Here is a 19714-nt window from a genome sequence, read left to right as displayed (position 1 = left end):
GTCTCTCTTTCTTAGACGAAGCAGGTATTTTGGAGACAAATACCCATTTACCTTTGCAGATATAGCAAACTTCATTAGCACACACTTTCGTATGACTCTCATCAAATCAATGACCAAAAGAGTAAGTTTTGTTGCCACTTTCGCATGTGAATTATGCTTTCGTATGACTTTTAGCAAATATTTGACCAGCAGGTCGATCTGTGCTGACTCTTCCATCTTCGTGATCGTTTGAGAGCGGAATGAATACTCTGACGCTAAGACACTCTCCTTATATACATGGACCTGCTGCGTATGAAACCTAGTCAAATGTAATTTTGCAATAAGATGAAACGATTTCATTGAGGAAGTAAAAGGCAATGATGTACCGTATCGCCTCACACAAAACCTGAAGTGTTAGCTCAGATCCGTGTCAGCAATTTCGAAGACGACATAACTGAGCTTTCATCAATGCTCTCCAATAATGCCACAAAACCACGAGTCCTGATTCACGACAAAAGAAATTTCGTTCGGTCCATAAAAAATAGTATCACATCTGAGAAACGCAAAAACGAACTTCCAGAAAACTGAGAACGACGGCTTACACCTACAACGTAAATGTATGAGTTCAAGTACTGCGTAAAACTTAGTCAAATTAAATTTGTATAGTCAAGACGAAACGATCTCTTTTCGAACAAGAAAGCAGACACCAAGCGACAATGGCAATCCGTGTCACACAACACTTTTCAAAATGTATATTATCAGAGGTTTGTTCTAGCGATCTGCACGATTAAATTAAATGTTGATGTATTTTGCAATAAGACGGACACAATTTCCATGGGATCGCCCATGGTACGATTGTTCGTGCATTAGTTTAATTTTTAAAAATATTTTTTATATAAATCGCCTATAGGATAGACCCAGTAAAGCATGGCCATTCTCGTCACTGTCTGAATAGCTACTCAAGTCAATTCGAAGCGAACGCGGTAAGAAAATAAGTATAGCCAATGAAATGGCTTACAACGGGTGATGCATTGTTTTGTTCTAGGACTGTGTGGCATAATAATCCCTATGTTCTTGCGTTGTTACCATTACAGTGCAGACAGACTGAAATGTGAACTTACAAGCCCTCTTTGTCTGTGTTGTACCATTTCTTCTTACCACATCAAAATACTGAGCGTCACAGTATTGGTTCGCGTTTTCAAGCTGACCATTTTTTTATATCTCACTTAAACATTTTAACATAAACACTCACACTCACATCGGTAGAGTCAGAACAGACGTGTTACAGTATTGAGGGGCATGTTATCTTTTTTTTTCAAACTAATAAATTTGGGGTTTGTATGAAGTAAAGAACCGAAAGTACAGTGAAACTCAAGGATGATGACCCAATCTGTCTGTCTATTGATGCGTGTATTTACTTAAGAAGAAATATGACCTCTAAAACACAAAGAGATACGGCAAGCATGATTAGATTAAACACAACGATGTTTTCCTTCACGCCCGTGTAATTTAGAGTTTCAATCGTCTTTGAAGACAAACTTGGTCTCCTTTTGTAGGGCTTGAAATAATAAAAAAACTGAAAAATCTTAAGCACTTTGCTATAGATAATTTCATCAACAGACCAAACAACATAAATACCGTTACAACAATAGAAAGCCTTAAACCTTCTATCAAAAAGAAATGCATGAAAAAAATTAAAGATTAACGATAACTAACCAATGAAACCGAATTTAACAAAGGCAATAACATATGAAGAAATGCCTCTCACTTTGGAAAGGTAGGCGAATGTACTCTGTCATGCACCGTCAACTTGAAAAAAATTATAAACAGAGAGAAACCTGAATTCAAAATTCAGTTGTTTCTTTTTCTTCAAAATTATTTCGTTTCTTTTATCTTTTTTTTTTTTTTGGAACAAATCTAAGCACTAATATAGAGTGGAAAAGGGAAAATGCACATACAAGCTTTGATATTTCTGAAAAAAGGAGGGGATATTCCTAACGTTCATAACCACCTATATATGCTTGGACTTGTCTGTGACTTATCCACAAAACAAGATATACATATTTCTGGTCAAGCTGCAAGTGTGTGCGTGTTTTTGAAAATGGTAAAAATTGGATATACAATTTTCTCGTGACACTTATAAAGTGAAGAGTCTGTGCAAGTGTCAAAAGCCAAAGTCATATAAGTTTTGTATTTTGTACGGCTTGTAAAGATTTCTACTTTAGAAAATGTGAAGTATCACAAGTTATTATCACAAACAGAAGTGGAACATAGGGGCTTGCAAGAAAGAAAATAACCCAGACAGTTGGTGTCATCAAGAGTACTAGAGACGGTACCCGAACTTGCTTGTCTGCTTACTTGCATTAAAGTGATTTTCGCTCTAATGGAGCATGTATCACTGGTTTAATAACGTACCGCGTGATTTTTAATTACTCCTGGGGAAGGAAAGAGAGCCTTATCCCCCAGGCTTTTATGTACTCACAGACTATTTTTAAATTTAGCCACTCAGGTGTAGGACTAACTAGTCCTTAACAACCTGACTGAAAGACTTTAAACATGAGTGGGAATTGTCTCACCACACACTCATTTTTCTGTCCGAGCGTGGTAAAGGAGGAAAAAGGTGCTCAGCAAGACAGCCATGGATGTTAAGTACTCACCAAAACGCTAGCCCGTACTTATTTCAAATCAAGTCCCGTTTTTGCTAATGGACAATAAAAGGTACCAATAATGTGTTAACCACCTGTGCAATTAGTTCAAATCTAACGAGTCTGTTAAATTTCCTACTTCCTAACATATCTGTCTAATATTAGTACTTAGTGTACATAAAAATAGCCATACTGATCTTATTTTAAATTATTATGTCTAAGCGACATATACCAGTTTGGTCACTGTTAGGTTTAAAAAATTAAGTTTGTTGTGGTGTTCCAATGGGTCAAGTTTGTTTCGAGAATAGTTTAGTCAAGGAGGGATACCAAGCCAAATATGGTTACCCTATTTAATAAAAAGCAATCTTTTGGAGCCCTAAAAAAAGTCTGTTTTTTTTTCTGTTAGAAGGTAACACGTCTCTCTTTTGCTTTCACGTTCTTTCCCGCACTCCTAGTCTCATGATTCTTGATATCAGGAAATGCGTAGCCATGATGGGCGGTAATGTAAGCAGCGGTTTCTACCAGTTGACTGAGGGGGTATCCAGTGTAGGCTTGTCTGTAGAATTGGGGAAGCACTCTGACCCCTAATCCCCATTGAGAAGGTCTTGGTTTAAAGGTGTCTAGAGATTTGTAGGCAACGTATTGTATGGCTGTAATAAACTGCCCTGCTATGTTGACGTCATACAATGCTTGAAAGAGTGGTGTCAAAACAAAGGTCCAATTATGGGGCTAGATCAAGCATTGTATGACGTCAACATAGCAGGGCAGTTTATTACAGCCATACAATACGTTGCCTACAAATCTCTAGACACCTTTAAACCAAGACCTTCTCAATGGGGATTAGGGGTCAGAGTTCTTCCCCAATTCTACAGACAAGCCTACACTGGATACCCCCTCAGTCAACTGGTAGAAACCGCTGCTTACATTACCGCCCATCATGGCTACGCATTTCCTGATATCAAGAATCATGAGACTAGGAGTGCGGGAAAGAACGTGAAAGCAAAAGAGAGACGTGTTACCTTCTAACAGAAAAAACAGACTTTTTTTAGGGCTCCAAAAGATTGCTTTTTATTAAATAGGGTAACCATATTTGGCTTGGTATCCCTCCTTGACTAAACTATTCTCGAAACAAACTTGACCCATTGGAACACCACAACAAACTTAATTTTTTAAACCTAACAGTGACCAAACTGGTATATGTCGCTTAGACATAATAATTTAAAATAAGATCAGTATGGCTATTTTTATGTACACTAAGTACTAATATTAGACAGATATGTTAGGAAGTAGGAAATTTAACAGACTCGTTAGATTTGAACTAATTGCACAGGTGGTTAACACATTATTGGTACCTTTTATTGTCCATTAGCAAAAACGGGACTTGATTTGAAATAAGTACGGGCTAGCGTTTTGGTGAGTACTTAACATCCATGGCTGTCTTGCTGAGCACCTTTTTCCTCCTTTACCACGCTCGGACAGAAAAATGAGTGTGTGGTGAGACAATTCCCACTCATGTTTAAAGTCTTTCAGTCAGGTTGTTAAGGACTAGTTAGTCCTACACCTGAGTGGCTAAATTTAAAAATAGTCTGTGAGTACATAAAAAGCCTGGGGGATGAGGCTCTCTTTCCTTCCCCAGGAGTAATTAAAAATCACGCGGTGCGTTATTAAACCAGTGATACATGCTCCATTAGAGCGAAAATCACTTTAATTCAAGTAAGCAAACAAGCAAGTTCGGGTACCGTCTCTAGCACTCTTGATGACACCAACTGTCTGGGTTATTTTCTTTCTTGCAAGCCCCTATGTTCCACTTCTGTTTGTGATAATAACTTGTGATACTTCACATTTTCTAAAGTAGAAATCTTTACAAGCCGTACAAAATACAAAACTTATATGACTTTGGCTTTTGACACTTGCACAGACTCTTCACTTTATAAGTGTCACGAGAAAATTGTATATCCAATTTTTACCATTTTCAAAAACACGCACACACTTGCAGCTTGACCAGAAATATGTATATCTTGTTTTGTGGATAAGTCACAGACAAGTCCAAGCATATATAAGTGGTTATGAACGTTAGGAATATCCCCTCCTTTTTTCAGAAATATCAAAGCTTGTATGTGCATTTTCCCTTTTCCACTCTATATTAGTGCTTAGATTTGTTCCAAAAAAAACAAAAAAAACAAAAAAGAAACGAAATAATTTTGAAGAAAAAGAAACAACTGAATTTTGAATTCAGGTTTCTCTCTGTTTATAATTTTTTTCAAGTTGACGGTGCATGACAGAGTACATTCGCCTACCTTTCCAAAGTGAGAGGCATTTCTTCACATGTTATTGCCTTTGTTAAATTCGGTTTCATTGGTTAGTTATCGTTAATCTTTAATTTTTTTCATGCATTTCTTTTTGATAGAAGATTTAAGGCTTTCTATTGTTGTAACGGTATTTATGTTGTTTGGTCTGTTGATGAAATTATCTATAGCAAAGTGCTTAAGATTTTTCAGTTTTTTTATTATTTCAAGCCCTACAAAAGGAGACCAAGTTTGTCTTCAAAGACGATTGAAACTCTAAATTACACGGGCGTGAAGGAAAACATCGTTGTGTTTAATCTAATCATGCTTGCCGTATCTCTTTGTGTTTTAGAGGTCATATTTCTTCTTAAGTAAATACACGCATCAATAGACAGACAGATTGGGTCATCATCCTTGAGATTCACTGTACTTTCGGTTCTTTACTTCATACAAACCCCAAATTTATTAGTTTGAAAAAGAAAAGATAACATGCCCCTCAATACTGTAACACGTCTGTTCTGACTCTACCGATGTGAGTGTTTATGTCGAATGTTTAAGTGAGATATAAAAAAAAATGGTCAGCTTGAAAACGCGAACCAATACTGTGACGCTCAGTATTTTGATGTGGTAAGAGGAAATGGTACAACACACACAAGGAGGGCTTGTAAGTTCACATTTCAGTCTGTCTGCACTGTAATGGTAACAACGCAAGAACATAGGGATTATTATGCCACACAGCCATAGAACAAAACAATGCATCACCCGTTGTAAGCCATTTCATTGGCTATACTTATTTTCTTACCGCGTTCGCTTCGAATTGACTTAAGTAGCTATTCAGACAGTGACGAGAATGGCCATGCTTTACTGGGTCTATCCTATAGGCGATTTATATAAAAAAGATATTTTTAAAAATTAAACTAATGCACGAACAATCGTACCATGGGCGATCCCATGGAAATTGTGTCCGTCTTATTGCAAAATACATCAACATTTAATTTAACCGTGCAGATCGCTAGAACAAACCTCTGATAATATACATTTTGAAAAGTGTTGTGTGACACGGATCGCCATTGTCGCTTGGTGTCTGCTTTCTTGTTCGAAAAGAGATCGTTTCGTCTTGACTATAAAAATCTAATTTGACTAAGTTTTACGCACTACTTGAACTCACACATTTACGTTGTAGGTGTAAGCCGTCGTTCTCAGTTTTCTGGAAGTTCGTTTTTGCGTTTCTCAGATGTGATACTATTTTTTATGGACCGAACGAAATTTCTTTTGGCGTGAATCAGGACTCGTGGTTTTGTGTCATAATTGGAGAGCATTGATGAAAGCTCAGTTATGTCGTCTTCAAATCGCTGACACGGATTTGAACTAAAACTTCAGGTTTTGTGTGAGGCGATACGGTACATCATTGCTTTTTACTTCCTCAATGAAATCGTTTCATCTTATTGCAAAATTACATTTGACTAGGTTTCATACGCAGCAGGTCCATTTATATATAAGGAGAGTGTCTTAGCGTCAGAGTATTCATTCCGCTCTCAAACGATCACGAAGATGGAAGAGTCAGCACAGATCGACCTGCTGGTCAAATATTTGCTAAAAGTCATACGAAAGCATAATTCACATGCGAAAGTGGCAACAAAACTTACTCTTTTGGTCATTGATTTGATGAGAGTCATACGAAAGTGTGTAAGTGCTAATGAAGTTTGCTATATCTGCAAAGGTAAATGGGTATTTGTCTCCAGAATACCTGCTTCGTCTAAGAAAGAGAGACAAAAGTCAAGATACCTAATATCGTTGTCAGGAGAAAGGACACTGGAATTCAGAGTGCCCTACGAGAAAAGAGAAGAAACAAAAACAAGACGAAACAGAGAAGAGGGATTCAGAAGAAGAAGAAATTGAAGATGATGAAGAACTTGTGCCAGTAAAAACATGGAAATGGAAAAATTGACAATGTGAGCCGATGCGTTGGCCCTGATGTGAAATTTCATACTACCTTCTAAAAGAGAATAGACCAGAAAGAAAACGTAAGTGTCTCTTGGTCCTGACATTGTATAATAAGGATGGCGTGTTTTGTTTTTACTCACACTTTATGAAATTGTGCTCTTTCACCTCTCTCTATCCCTCTGGATCATGTTTTAGTTAGAATTGAAATGGAAGGATGTTTTCCTTCACGCACGCTCTTTAGGCATGCAAGTCCGTAAACAATAGTCAGTCTATTCGTCCATCATTTTGTGTCTTGATGTTTCCTAAATCACACACTGATGCCATAAAATAACGGGTTAAATGGGTTTTGTAGTGTTGGGAGTGGGGGTGGGTGGGGTGTAGGTGTTTGGCAGAGTTGGTCATTGCAGGTGAGGGCTTAGGTGCTTTCAAAAAACTTTTTCTTCTTCACTCTGTGTTGATGGAATATAATGGGTTATTTTCTTCACTCTCTGTTGATAGTATATATAAAGGGTTATTTCTTCACTGCGTGTGGATAGTGTATAATGGCTTTCTTCTTCTTCCCTCTGTGGTGTGCGTGTGTGTGTGTGTGTGTGTGTGTGTGTGTGTTCGCGTACGTTGTGTAGATCGCATATTTGGTTGTTTTTCTTCTTCTTCCTCCCGAGTGTGGATAGTATATTTGCGGTTTGTATGCGTTAGCGACGTTGTGTGGATAGTATATTTGGGGTTTGTATGCGTTCGCGTACGTTTGTGTGGATAGTTTATTTGGGGTTTGTATTATCTCCCTTCTGTGTTGATAGTGTATTTGGGGTTTGTATGCGTTCGCGTACGTTTGTGTGGATAGTTTATTTGGGGATTGTATTATCTCCCTTCTGTGTTGATAGTGTATTTGGGGTTTGTATGCGTTCGCGTACGTTTGTGTGGATAGTTTATTTGGGGTTTGTATTATCTCCCTTCTGTGTTGATAGTATATTTGGGGTTTATTTTTTCCTCTTCCCTCTGTGTGTGTGTGTGTATGTGTGTGTGTGTGTGGGTGTGTGTGTTCGCGTACGTTGTGTAGATCGTATATTTGGTTGTTTTTTCCTCTTCCTCCCGAGTGTGGATAGCATATTTGGAGTTTGTATGCGTTAGCGACGTTGTGTGGATAGTATATTTTGGGTTTGTATGCGTTCGCGTACGTTTGTGTGGATAGTTTATTTGGGGTTTGTATTATCTCCTTCTGTGTTGATAGTATATTTGGGGTTTGTATGCGTTCGCGTACGTTTGTGTGGATAGTTTATTTGGGGTTTGTATTATCTCCCTTCTGTGTTGATAGTATATTTGGGGTTTGTTTTTTCCTCTTCCCTCTGTGTGTGTGTGTGTGTGTGTGTGTGTGTGTGTGTGTGAGTCTGCGCGCGTATGTTGTGTGTGTGTGTGTGTGTGTGTGTGTGTGTTTGTTCGCATACGTTGTGTAGATCGTATATTTGGTTGTTTTTTTTCTTCCTCCCGAGTGTGGATAGTATATTTTGGGGTTTGTTTTTTCCTCTTCCCTCTGTGTGTGTGTGTGTGTGTGTGAGTCTGCGCGCGTATGTTGTGTGTGTGTGTGTGTGTGTGTGTGTATTGGTCTCTGTTTGTCCCTATAAAACTCACTTTATCCCTATCAGATACACTCTACCTACCTACCTACAGTAGCGCGTATTCAGGTCAGCCACTTGCAACACTGTTGCCATTTATCCCCTAGTGTTCAGTACAGTGACGTCACTGACGCTGGAAATTTTGAGACTATAAATATCGACTTGGGGATTTCCACATTTTGTAGCTATACATATATACTAGAATTCATAAACAGGAACGACACCCAAGCTGAGGCTATAAAAAGATAGTGGGATTTTCCAAAGGAAAAACCCACAAGTTGGAGCTATAAATAGATAGTGGGATTTCATAGGAATTTCAGCTGATTATAGATACATACGTATTTATCCACGACCGTCACAGAAGTTGATATTGTAAGTAGTTACTAATTTTATCCATTTTAGTCTAAACCATTGTAACTTAATTTTCGGGGATATGTTTATTTTCCTTTAAATTCTGGGACAATTTCGTCATTTTAGCGTTACTTTTAGTCACATCCATTTTGTCGTTGAGCATTTCCTTGATTATAGCTATTTATAGCATCATTACAATTATGCAAATTTTTGAACACCCCAGCAAGATTTCAGGTCTTGGTAATGCTTTATATATAAATCTCACGCTTGTACTAGTGTATGTATGTTTCTGTCTCTGTTGTGTTTGACCCTCTACCATCATTGTCCCTAGACAATTCCCACCATGTTCAATTCCCCTTGACGCTATACAGACCCACCATGTTCAATTTCCATATGTTAAATTCCCCTTGACGCTAGACAGTCCCACGATTTTTCTCCATGTTCAATTCCCCTTGACGCTAGACAGTCCCACGATTTATTCCCATGTTAAATTCCCCTTGACGCTAGATTGTCCCACGATTTTTCTCCATGTTAATTTCCCTTGACGCTAATCTGACCCACGATTTTTCTCCATGTTAATTTTCCCTTGACGCTAGAGTTGCCCAAGGGGTCTTGTAATGCTAATTCCCCTTGACGCTAGGGTGCCCCCATTTACTACTCATGATCTTCGCAGTGAGACAAGTCCAAGAGAAGTGCTTTGAACAGAACATGAATCTGTATGCTGTCTTCGTGGACCTGACAAAGGCTTTTGATACAGTCAACAGAGACGCATTGTGGGTAGTACTCAAGAATCTTGGTTGTCCCCAGAAGTTTACCAACATCATTCGGCTCTTCCACGTTGACATGACTAGAGAGATTCTCTCAGACGGTGAACCCTCTGAGAAATTCCCAATATCTAATGGTGTCAAACAGGGCTGTGTACTTGCTCCGATACTCTTCAACCTCTTCGCACAGGTACTGTTCCATGCCATCCGTGACCTTGACATTAGCATCTACATTAGGTATCGCGTGGGTGGATCAGTGTTTGATCTCCGTCGCCTAGCTGCAACAATAAAGACGCTAGAAAGACTCATCATTGAAGCACTCTTTGCAGATGACTGTGCCCTCATGGCCCATGAAGAGACTCACCTACAGGCAATCATGGACAGATTCTCTGAAGCCTCCGGCTTATTTGGACTCACAATCAGCCTAGGAAAGACAGAAGTCCTCTTCCAGCCCGCCCCAACCACTGTCCCCTCACAACCCTGTATCACCATTGGCGACACGCAGCTGAAGAATGTGGACAGTTTCAAATACCTTAGCAGCACAATATCTAGTGACGGCTCCCTGGACAAAGAAATCACTGCGAGGATCCAAAAAGCCAGTCAAGCACTCGGACGACTTCGAACCAAGGTTTTGCAGCACAAGGACATATGCCTGTCAACAAAGATTAAAGTGTACAATGCAGTTGTCCTCACTTCTCTCTTGTATGGCTGTGAAACGTGGACACTCTAATGAAGACATATCAGTCAGTTGGAACAATTCCACCAGCGCTCCCTGAGATCCATTATGCGGATCAACTGGCAGGACCGAATCACCAACCAGGAAGTCCTTGACAGAGCCAACATAACAAGTATTGAAGCCAAACTAATCTAGGCCCAGCTTCGTTGGCCTGGCCATGTCATCCGCATGGATCAAAGCAGAATCCCAAAGCAGTTGAAACCAAGGCCGCCCTCATAAGAGGTACAAAGACATCCTCAAGATGAACATTAAATGGACAGACCTCCAACCCCGCCAGCTTGAGCTCGCTGCCTTAGACAGAAGTCATTGGCGAGCGCTGATCAGAAAAGCCTGTTCCACCTTTGAGGATGACCGCCGCCAGCGTCTTGCTGCAACTCGGGAGAGACGCCACATAATTGTATCACAAATACCACCAACCATCGGTGTCCCCATGCCCCACGTGCAACCGCCTGTGTGCATCGGAATTTGGGCTCAGGAGCCACATGCTCGTCAACCGTTGAATGAGATTGCACAACTTTGTCTTCCTCGACTCGAGAGACTACAATTATTATTAGTATCATGGTGATCATAATTTTAAAATTAAGTGACACTATTATAAATATGCAATGTCATTGTCCCAGCGCTGGTTTATTTTTCAGCTGAATTCCTTTATGTTAAGACTAGGCACCAAAATATGTATAAGGCAAACAGTAAACATTAAAGCTGATATCCGAAGTATTTATGACACAGGGGATTAAACTACGTATACTAACAAGAAAGAGAGATCACCAACAAGATTTGTATAATTTAAAATATAATTTTATTTCTGTAAAATGCAAAATGAAAGAATTAAAAATAACTTACAATTGTTAATCAATTCCTTAAATCATAATAGTTCCAACAGATTCAAGTAATCTAAATACATTCAGAATGAAAACAATAATGTCTGATGTACCAACACTACATGAGAATCACTGTGATTTAAAATCTAAAACGTCCTTGAGTGTTTCACAGTAAATCCAATAGGAATAACAAATCCAAAACGTCCTTGAATGTTTCACAGTAAATCCAATAGGAATAACAAATCCAAAACATCCTTGAATGTTTCACAGTAAATCCAATAGGAATAACAAATCCAAAACATCCTTGAATGTTTCACAGTAAATCTAATAGGAATAACAAATCCAAAATGTCCTTGAATGTTTCACATTAAATCCAATAAGAACATCAAATACAAAACATCCTTGAATGTTTCAAAGTAAATCTGTACAGCTATTAATATCTGGATGTCCTTGAATAACGTTTTTCACAGAACTGCAATTCCAATGAATAATGTTAATTTAAATAAATGAATCAAGCCTCTCAGTACTATTTCAAGAAGACCAGTAATAAATTTAAAAATGAACGATTCCGCACTTTAATCCTTTTATATATAAAGTTAGCAACACAATAACTATACAATTCAATCTGATGCTTTTTAATTAATCAATTTAGTATTTTAAAACTGCAGTCAACAGCAACTGTTTCAATTCTAACCAATCAGGAACTAGGTCAGTCTGAACTTTTGACAGCACCAATGTCCTTGTTGAATCATGTGATGTTTTCATGAACTGTTCTATCGATCGACCTTGGAATTTATGAATGAAATAGTACTATGCATAATACATGATGTGACTCATCTTTAAAGTGCAGACTACAATGTTAGAATATTAGCATTAAAATTACATCAACAAAATGATACTTACAAAATTCATTATTAAGAAAACAATATACATAATATGGATATATTTAAACTGATTTGTTTCCAAGTAGATTTGTCATTTTTAATTCTACCAATTAGAATGGTCTCCCTCATGAACGATGCCCAACCCTCACCAGTGACCACCCTTTTTTAATGGCTAGAATAATTTGATCAGGATCATTGTGACTCGAATAGAAATGGGTGTTGCACATTACTTTTTGCAGTATTGTAAGTTGCTTGATTAAACTTTTTGGGTAATTTATACTTATAATAATAAATAAACCTATCTCTTTTGGGGTCGAAAGTCAATGGTCTTAAAGTGTTTTGGGTTTAACACCATTGTTCAGCACATAACAGGCTATACATGACTATATTTGATAGAGGAAGAATCACCAATCAACACGAAGCTACTGTCAATCTTTCTTATATACACTAATACACATGGCAGCTGAGCTGAAACTCACATCCACAGAACTGAGGTGTCAGTAACCTATAAGGCAAGTACTTTAGACTATTCAGCCACCCAAGGCCCTCAACAATCATGGTCATAGTAAGTTTAACTACACAATCATGGTTTCAGCATGGGACATTTCATTCACAACTGCATACGCTGTCTCAGAAATGTGTTAGTCAACTATCTCCATATGAACCATACCCTACTAAAGCCTGCATATAGGACTATTCAGTATGAACATGGCATATATAGTGGTGATCACAATACAGTTCTTGGTATCATTCTCCATACACTCTTTCAGTCAAGGTCGGTGTATATGATCATGTCTATCCACAATACAGTTCTTGGTATCATTCTCCATACAGTGTATATGATCCTATCTATCCACAATACAGTTCTTGGTATCATTCTCCATGCACTCTTTAATTCAAGGTTGGTGTATGTGATCATGTCTATCCACAATACAGTTCTTGGTATCATTCTCCATACAGTGTATATGATCCTATCTATCCACAATACAGTTCTTGGTATCATTCTCCATACACACTTTTAGTCAAGGTTGGTGTATATGATCATGTCTATCCTGTAGCCATACCAATACCAAATAGGATTACTGCACGGATACTGAAAGGTGTTCTCAGAAAAAGGGGCATATCGAATAAATGCTTGTTTACGAAATTTTAAAAAGATGGGTATAATCTCATCATAAGGTGGAACATATATGTTATGATATGATGTTGTTCATCTCTGTTAACAATTTTGTTTCACCACAATAACTTAACTTGTCCGCCATCTACCATTAGCTGCTTTCTTAATGACTGGCTAATGAAGACATTTTTAGAAATAAAGTTGGTTAATATACAGTTCCCTTATTGCAGCATGCCCAGAAAACTTGCAAACCACCTTCTTTCATTGCTTGCTTTCAATTTGAAAATGGCAGTGAATGCCAAGAAATTTGAAATGAATGTTATGTAATTTGTAGCTATTAATAAGAACCAATTTTGTAAAATGTCCTTAGAAAAATTAAATACACTGTAAATGACAATATATGATGAAATAATCAATGAATATATTGGTAATGTCTATTTGTGGCAATGTTTTAAAAAATAAATACAAAGTAAATAAGTCTTGTCAAATGAAATTATTATTTCAGTTTTATCTTTTAATTCAGTTTCATTGTAATTATATTAGATTTAATATGGTATATGCCCTCTTGTATTCAAAGCTGCAAAGTGTCAATCAGCCATTGAACCAATGCCCACAATTGTTTCTTGAGAATCTTAAATTAGGTAGGTGCTGATTGTGTTTTGATCTGTAACTTGTGACAGTGTTTGTTGCATTGTTACAATGAATTGAAAGTTAACCTGCATTGTATAATCACCTTAATTTTATGGGTTTTTTTGTATTAAATGAAAGGCTTTGTTTATTCCAAAGTGTAAAAAGGCATAACCACAGTGCTGGTGTAAGAACTGCAGTCACAGTCCTGTGTAAAATGCACTCATTTCAACTAACTAACTGAACAGTTTAAATATTTTTTCTGCAAGCAATGCAGTTAAATTATCGTACATTAATCAGTGGTTTACACTGGTAATCCACAAACCTGATCAACAATAATGGAACCAAGAGAAAGGCGTTCTTACTGTGCAAATAGCTTAGTTTTATGCTTATGGTTCATTATGGAAAATTGAGGAGCCAAATTTTGTACTGTCCTTTAATACCACAAACTTGTACATAGAGAACTCAAAGATGAGCAGAAATTTTGTCATTACTTTCCCTAAAATCACAGCAACAATATTTTATTCATAGAATAATAAAAACTGAATTTCACCATTATTTTTTCTTGAAATAAGTTTTTTTCTTTTGAAGGAAAGGATCTAACTTTGTTCTAAATAAAAGGTAATGCAAGAATTCATCCATATTCAGATGCAAAAGGCAATGATGGAATACATTATGCTGGTACACATGTGATGTGTATTGAAGTCTTTGGGTGTAATGTTTTTAATGATCTTTAGAGATTGATTATCCTGAAAATAAAGATAATTTATAAAGAAAATCAAACAACTTCACTATAAAAATGTATTTATTAACACAATGCCAGTCTCTCTCTTTGTTTTCAGAGGTACATCAAAGACATGCATCTTCATTTATGCTGTGATCTATGTTTTTGAAACCTGTTGTGTATGAGTTATCAAGGATGAGATGTACAAATATATAAAATCTTATATTTTAAGGTTACAGCTTGATTTATGAATAAAGTATATACCATGGCTTATAAAGGAAATCAGTTTTTATTTTTTTGTAACCAAGAAATTGATGGATAATTCATAATCTTGATTAGACCTCTAGTAAAAATATTATGCAAAGGCTGACATCTATTAACCTGCTTATAAAGATTACTAAATCGATATACAATACCTACTAATATAGTGACATTTACTACACCTGCAGTAGTATAACATTACCACACTCTCCACTAGTATACCATTAAGTTTATATTCAACTACAGAATGACTACAGTTCACTCTCCATCGGTATGTTATCATCTTCACATCATAAGCAATTTTGTACCATGACTATATGTCACTCTCCACTGTAGTGTTATTATACTTCACTCTCCACTGTAGTGTGACTATACTTCACTCTCCACTGTAGTGTGATTATACTTCACCCTCCACTGTAGTGTGACTATACTTCACTCTCCACTGTAGTGTGACTATACTTCACTCTCCATTGTAGTGTGACTATATTTCACTCTCAACTGTAGTGTGGTTATACTTCACACTCCCCTGTAGTATGATATACTTCACTCTCCACAGTGACTATACTTCACTCTCCATTGTAGTGTGACTCTATTTCACTCTCCTTTGTATTGTGACTATACTTCACTCTCCATTGTAGTGTGAATATATTTCACTCTCAACTGTAGTGTGGTTATACTTTACTCTCCACTGTATTATGATATACTTCACTCTCCACTGTAGTGGGATATACTTCACTCTCCACTGTTGCTATACTTCACTCTCCATTGTAGTGTGACTATATTTCTCTCTCAACTGTGACTATAATTCACTCTCCACTGTAGTGTGGTTATACTTAACTCTTCACTGTAGTGTGACTATACTTCACTCTCCATTGTAGTATGATATAATTCACTCTCCACTGTGATTATACTTCACTATCCACTGTTGTGTGATTATACTTCACATTCCACTGTAGTGCGATTTTACTTCACTCTCCACTGTAGTGTCATTTTACCTCACTCTCCACTGCAGTATGATATACTTCACTCTCCACAGTAATTTGACTATACTTCACTCTCCACTGTAGTGTGATATACTTCACTCTCCACTGTAGTGTGACTATATTTCACTCTCCAATGTGATATGACTATACTTCACTCTCCACTATAGTGTGACATACTTCACTCTCCACTCTAGTATGACTATATTTCACTCTCCACTGTAGTGTGATTATGCTTCACTCTCCACTTTAGTGTGACTATACTTCACTCTCCACTGCAGTGTGACTATACTTCACCCTCCACTGTAGTGTGATTGTACTTCACTCTCCACTGTAGTGTGATTTTACTTCACTCTCCACAGTAATTTGACTATACTTCACTCTCCAGTGTAGTGTGATTTTACTTCACTCTCCACTGTAGTATGATTTTACTTCACTCTCCACTGGGGTGTGATTTTGCTTCACACTCCAATGTAGTGTGATTATGCTTCACTCTCCAATGCAGTGTGATATGCTTCACTCTCCACTGTGTTGTGATATACTTCACTCTCCACTGTAGTTTGATATACTTAACTCTCCACTGTAGTGTTATATACTTAACTCTCTACTGTAGTGTGACTATACTTCACTCTCCACTGTAGTGTGACTATACTTTACTCTCCATTGTAGTGTGAGCATACTTCACATTCCACTGTAGTGTGATTTTACTTCACTCTCCACTGTAGTGTGATTTTACTTCACTCTCCACTGTAGTGTGATATACTTCACTCTCCACAGTAATTAGACTATACTTCACTCTCCACTGTAGTGTGATTTTACTTCACTCTCCACTGTAGTGTGATGTACTTCACTCTCCACTCTAGTATGACTATATTTCACTCTCCACTGTAGTGTGATTATGCTTCACTCTCCACTTTAGTGTGACTATACTTCACTCTCCACTGCAGTGTGACTATACTTCACCCTCCACTGTAGTGTGATTGTACTTCACTCTCCACTGTAGTGTGATTTTACTTCACTCTCCACAGTAATTTGACTATACTTCACTCTCCAGTGTAGTGTGATTTTACTTCACTCTCCACTGTAGTATGATTTTACTTCACTCTCCACTGGGGTGTGATTTTGCTTCACACTCCAATGTAGTGTGATTATGCTTCACTCTCCAATGCAGTGTGATATGCTTCACTCTCCACTGTGTTGTGATATACTTCACTCTCCACTGTAGTTTGATATACTTAACTCTCCACTGTAGTGTTATATACTTAACTCTCTACTGTAGTGTGACTATACTTCACTCTCCACTGTAGTGTGACTATACTTTACTCTCCATTGTAGTGTGAGCATACTTCACATTCCACTGTAGTGTGATTTTACTTCACTCTCCACTGTAGTGTGATTTTACTTCACTCTCCACTGTAGTGTGATATACTTCACTCTCCACTGTAGTGTGATATACTTCACTCTCCACTTTAGTGTGATATACTTCACTCTCTCACATTCACATCATGAACCCTTTTGTACACATGTATTACTATCATTCACTCTCCACTCTATTGTGTTCATATCATAAATTGAAAAAAAATTTGTACAATGTGTTAGTCAAAGATAGATTGATGAATGAAACCAGCAGTACTTCATCGAAATTCAGGAAATTATTCTCCAAGTGAATATGAAACAGTCAATGGAACCACAACAATTACAAGATGGATATCATGGATTCTCAGTCGCGTTAACAATCAATTCAGAAGGAAATTTAATAATTCTTCCCGCTCATTACACACATGCATGCACACAAACATCTACGTGTGTGTGCATGTGACTGACTGTCTAGAAAGCTGGCTCCTGGCACTATTCATGGATGTATTTTGTTGACATCACAGTATTTTCAATGGATTTGTTTTCACCTGCAAAAACAAAGCCTATTAACTAAAATAATGCCATGTAAAAATTATGTATCAACTTAAGAGACATCATAAGACAGAGAACTTTGGTACGTTATAAACCAAGGAACAATCACTCAATATTTACACAGAAACATATTGAAAGGCCAGGCTCTAAACTATTTGTGTTTTTATCTTTATACAAATATTCATAGTTAATGCAATTTTAATTAAACCCATTGTGCATGATATATATATATATATATATATATCACAATGTGTATACTAGACAAGGATAAAAAAGATAATTTCATGTAATAATATTTCTAAATATATGCCAGTCAAAATCTTGCAACTGCTAGACATGTCCAGAAAATATAAGGGTTTAAGGATGTGATGTGATGTGATTTTTATTTTTAACGTAGCTTTAAATTTTTTTTAGTCATATCGCTATGATGTCTGCAATGTGGCAGTTTATAGTGATGTCTAGCACTGGGGCATCATGCCGCAGACATGTAGCATGATGTCCCACTCAGTCACATTATACTAACACCAGACCGACCGGTCCTAACACTAACCTCTTAATGCTGAACGCCAAGCGAGGCAGCTGTTAGTACCATTTTTTAAGTCTCTGGTATGACTCGGCCAGGGATTGAACCCACGACCTCCTGCATCCGAGGCGGACGCTCTAACCACTAAGCCACTGAAGCGGTTTAAGGAAGTCTGGCGTATGTATCTGTATCAATACAACTTGATTATAATCCAGCTGATGTTTCTATGCCTGTCAAGTCTCGTCATCTATAATGGTGATTTGCTCATCTATCTTACATCCATTCATCTAGCATGGTGTTTAACTTATCTATCTTACTATCCATTCATCAAGTATGGTGTTTAACTTATCTATCGTACAGTCCATTCATCAACTATGGTGTTTAATTTATCCATCTTACAGTTCATTCATCTAGTATGGTGTTTACCTTATCTATCTTACAGTCCATTCATCTAGTATGGTGTTTTCTTATCTGTCTTACAGTCCATTCATCTAGTATGGTGTTTAACGTAACTATCTTACAGTCCATTCATCTAGTATGGTGTTTTCTTATCTATCTTACAGTCCATTCGTCTAGTATGGTGTTTAACTTAACTATCTTACAGTCCATTCATCTAGTATGGTGTTTAACTTATCTATCTTACAGTCCATTCATCTAGTATGGTGTTTTCTTATCTATCTTACAGTCCATTCATCTAGTATGGTGTTTAACTTAACTGTCTTACAGTCCATTCATCTAGTATGGTGTTTTCTTATCTATCTTACAGTCCATTCATCTAGTATGGTGTTTAACTTATCTATCTTATAGTCCATTCATCTAGTATGGTGTTTAACTTATCTATCTTACAGTCCATTCATCTAGTATGGTGTTTTCTTATCTATCTTACAGTCCATTCATCTAGTATGGTGTTTAACTTATCTATCTTACAGTCCATTCATCTAGTATGGTGTTTTCTTATCTATCTTATAGTCCATTCATCTAGTATGGTGTTTTCTTACCCATCTTACAATGTGTTGATGTATTATTATCTATTAGTGTTTAAGTTATAAATCTTTAATCTTGCAGTCTGTTCATCTATAAAAGTGTTTTATTCATCAATATATGTCACAGAACTAGACTTATATATTAAAGCTATACATTAAAAATCAAATTCATACAATTAAAGCTTAACGCTCCCACAATGCCTACATTCAATATGAAACTAAACAGATGTAGTCCAACAAATGAAACAGTGGGGTTAATTAATCTCAATTTTTTTCTCCTCAAAGATTCACCATAAATAAATTCCTTTGAATACATTTTGATGTTCATTAGCTATCATGTTCTTGGTTTTCAAAAAAGTTTAATTAAAACTCAGTAAACAAAAGAAAGATATTGATAGGTATTCCCCACCACAGTAAAATATTATCTAACATAATTTAGAGAAAGAATATGGTTTTACCCTCATCAAATCTCTGAGAACAGCAGCAGGGGGGCGAATCCGACATTTTGTCCAATCGTTATTTTGCTTAATTATTACTTTCTGCACTCAGCGGATCCGGTGTAGTCAGCGCTG

The 19714-nt window shown here is 37.0% G+C and overlaps 1 protein-coding gene across 2 annotated transcripts in view; it reads right to left on the bottom strand.

Annotated features, from left to right (window-relative positions):
• Positions 1 to 14550: 14550 nt before the first annotated feature.
• LOC149773274 (sushi, von Willebrand factor type A, EGF and pentraxin domain-containing protein 1-like) overlaps positions 14551 to 19714 on the bottom strand; it is a 137777-nt gene continuing 132613 nt past the window's right edge. For both annotated transcript variants that reach the window (XM_089946498.1, XM_089946501.1), the window contains exon 27: positions 14551 to 17632. In XM_089946498.1, coding sequence (XP_089802624.1) covers positions 17577 to 17632 — 56 coding nt within the window. In that variant the 3' untranslated portion in view covers positions 14551 to 17576. The remainder of the gene's footprint in view (positions 17633 to 19714) is intronic.

The sequence above is a fragment of the Sinohyriopsis cumingii genome, unplaced genomic scaffold (genome assembly GCF_028554795.1).
Source record: "Sinohyriopsis cumingii isolate HCF-2022 unplaced genomic scaffold, ASM2855479v2 utg000695l, whole genome shotgun sequence".
NCBI classification, from domain to species: Eukaryota; Metazoa; Mollusca; class Bivalvia; order Unionida; family Unionidae; genus Sinohyriopsis; species Sinohyriopsis cumingii.
This window is presented reverse-complemented; position numbering and strand designations above follow the sequence as displayed.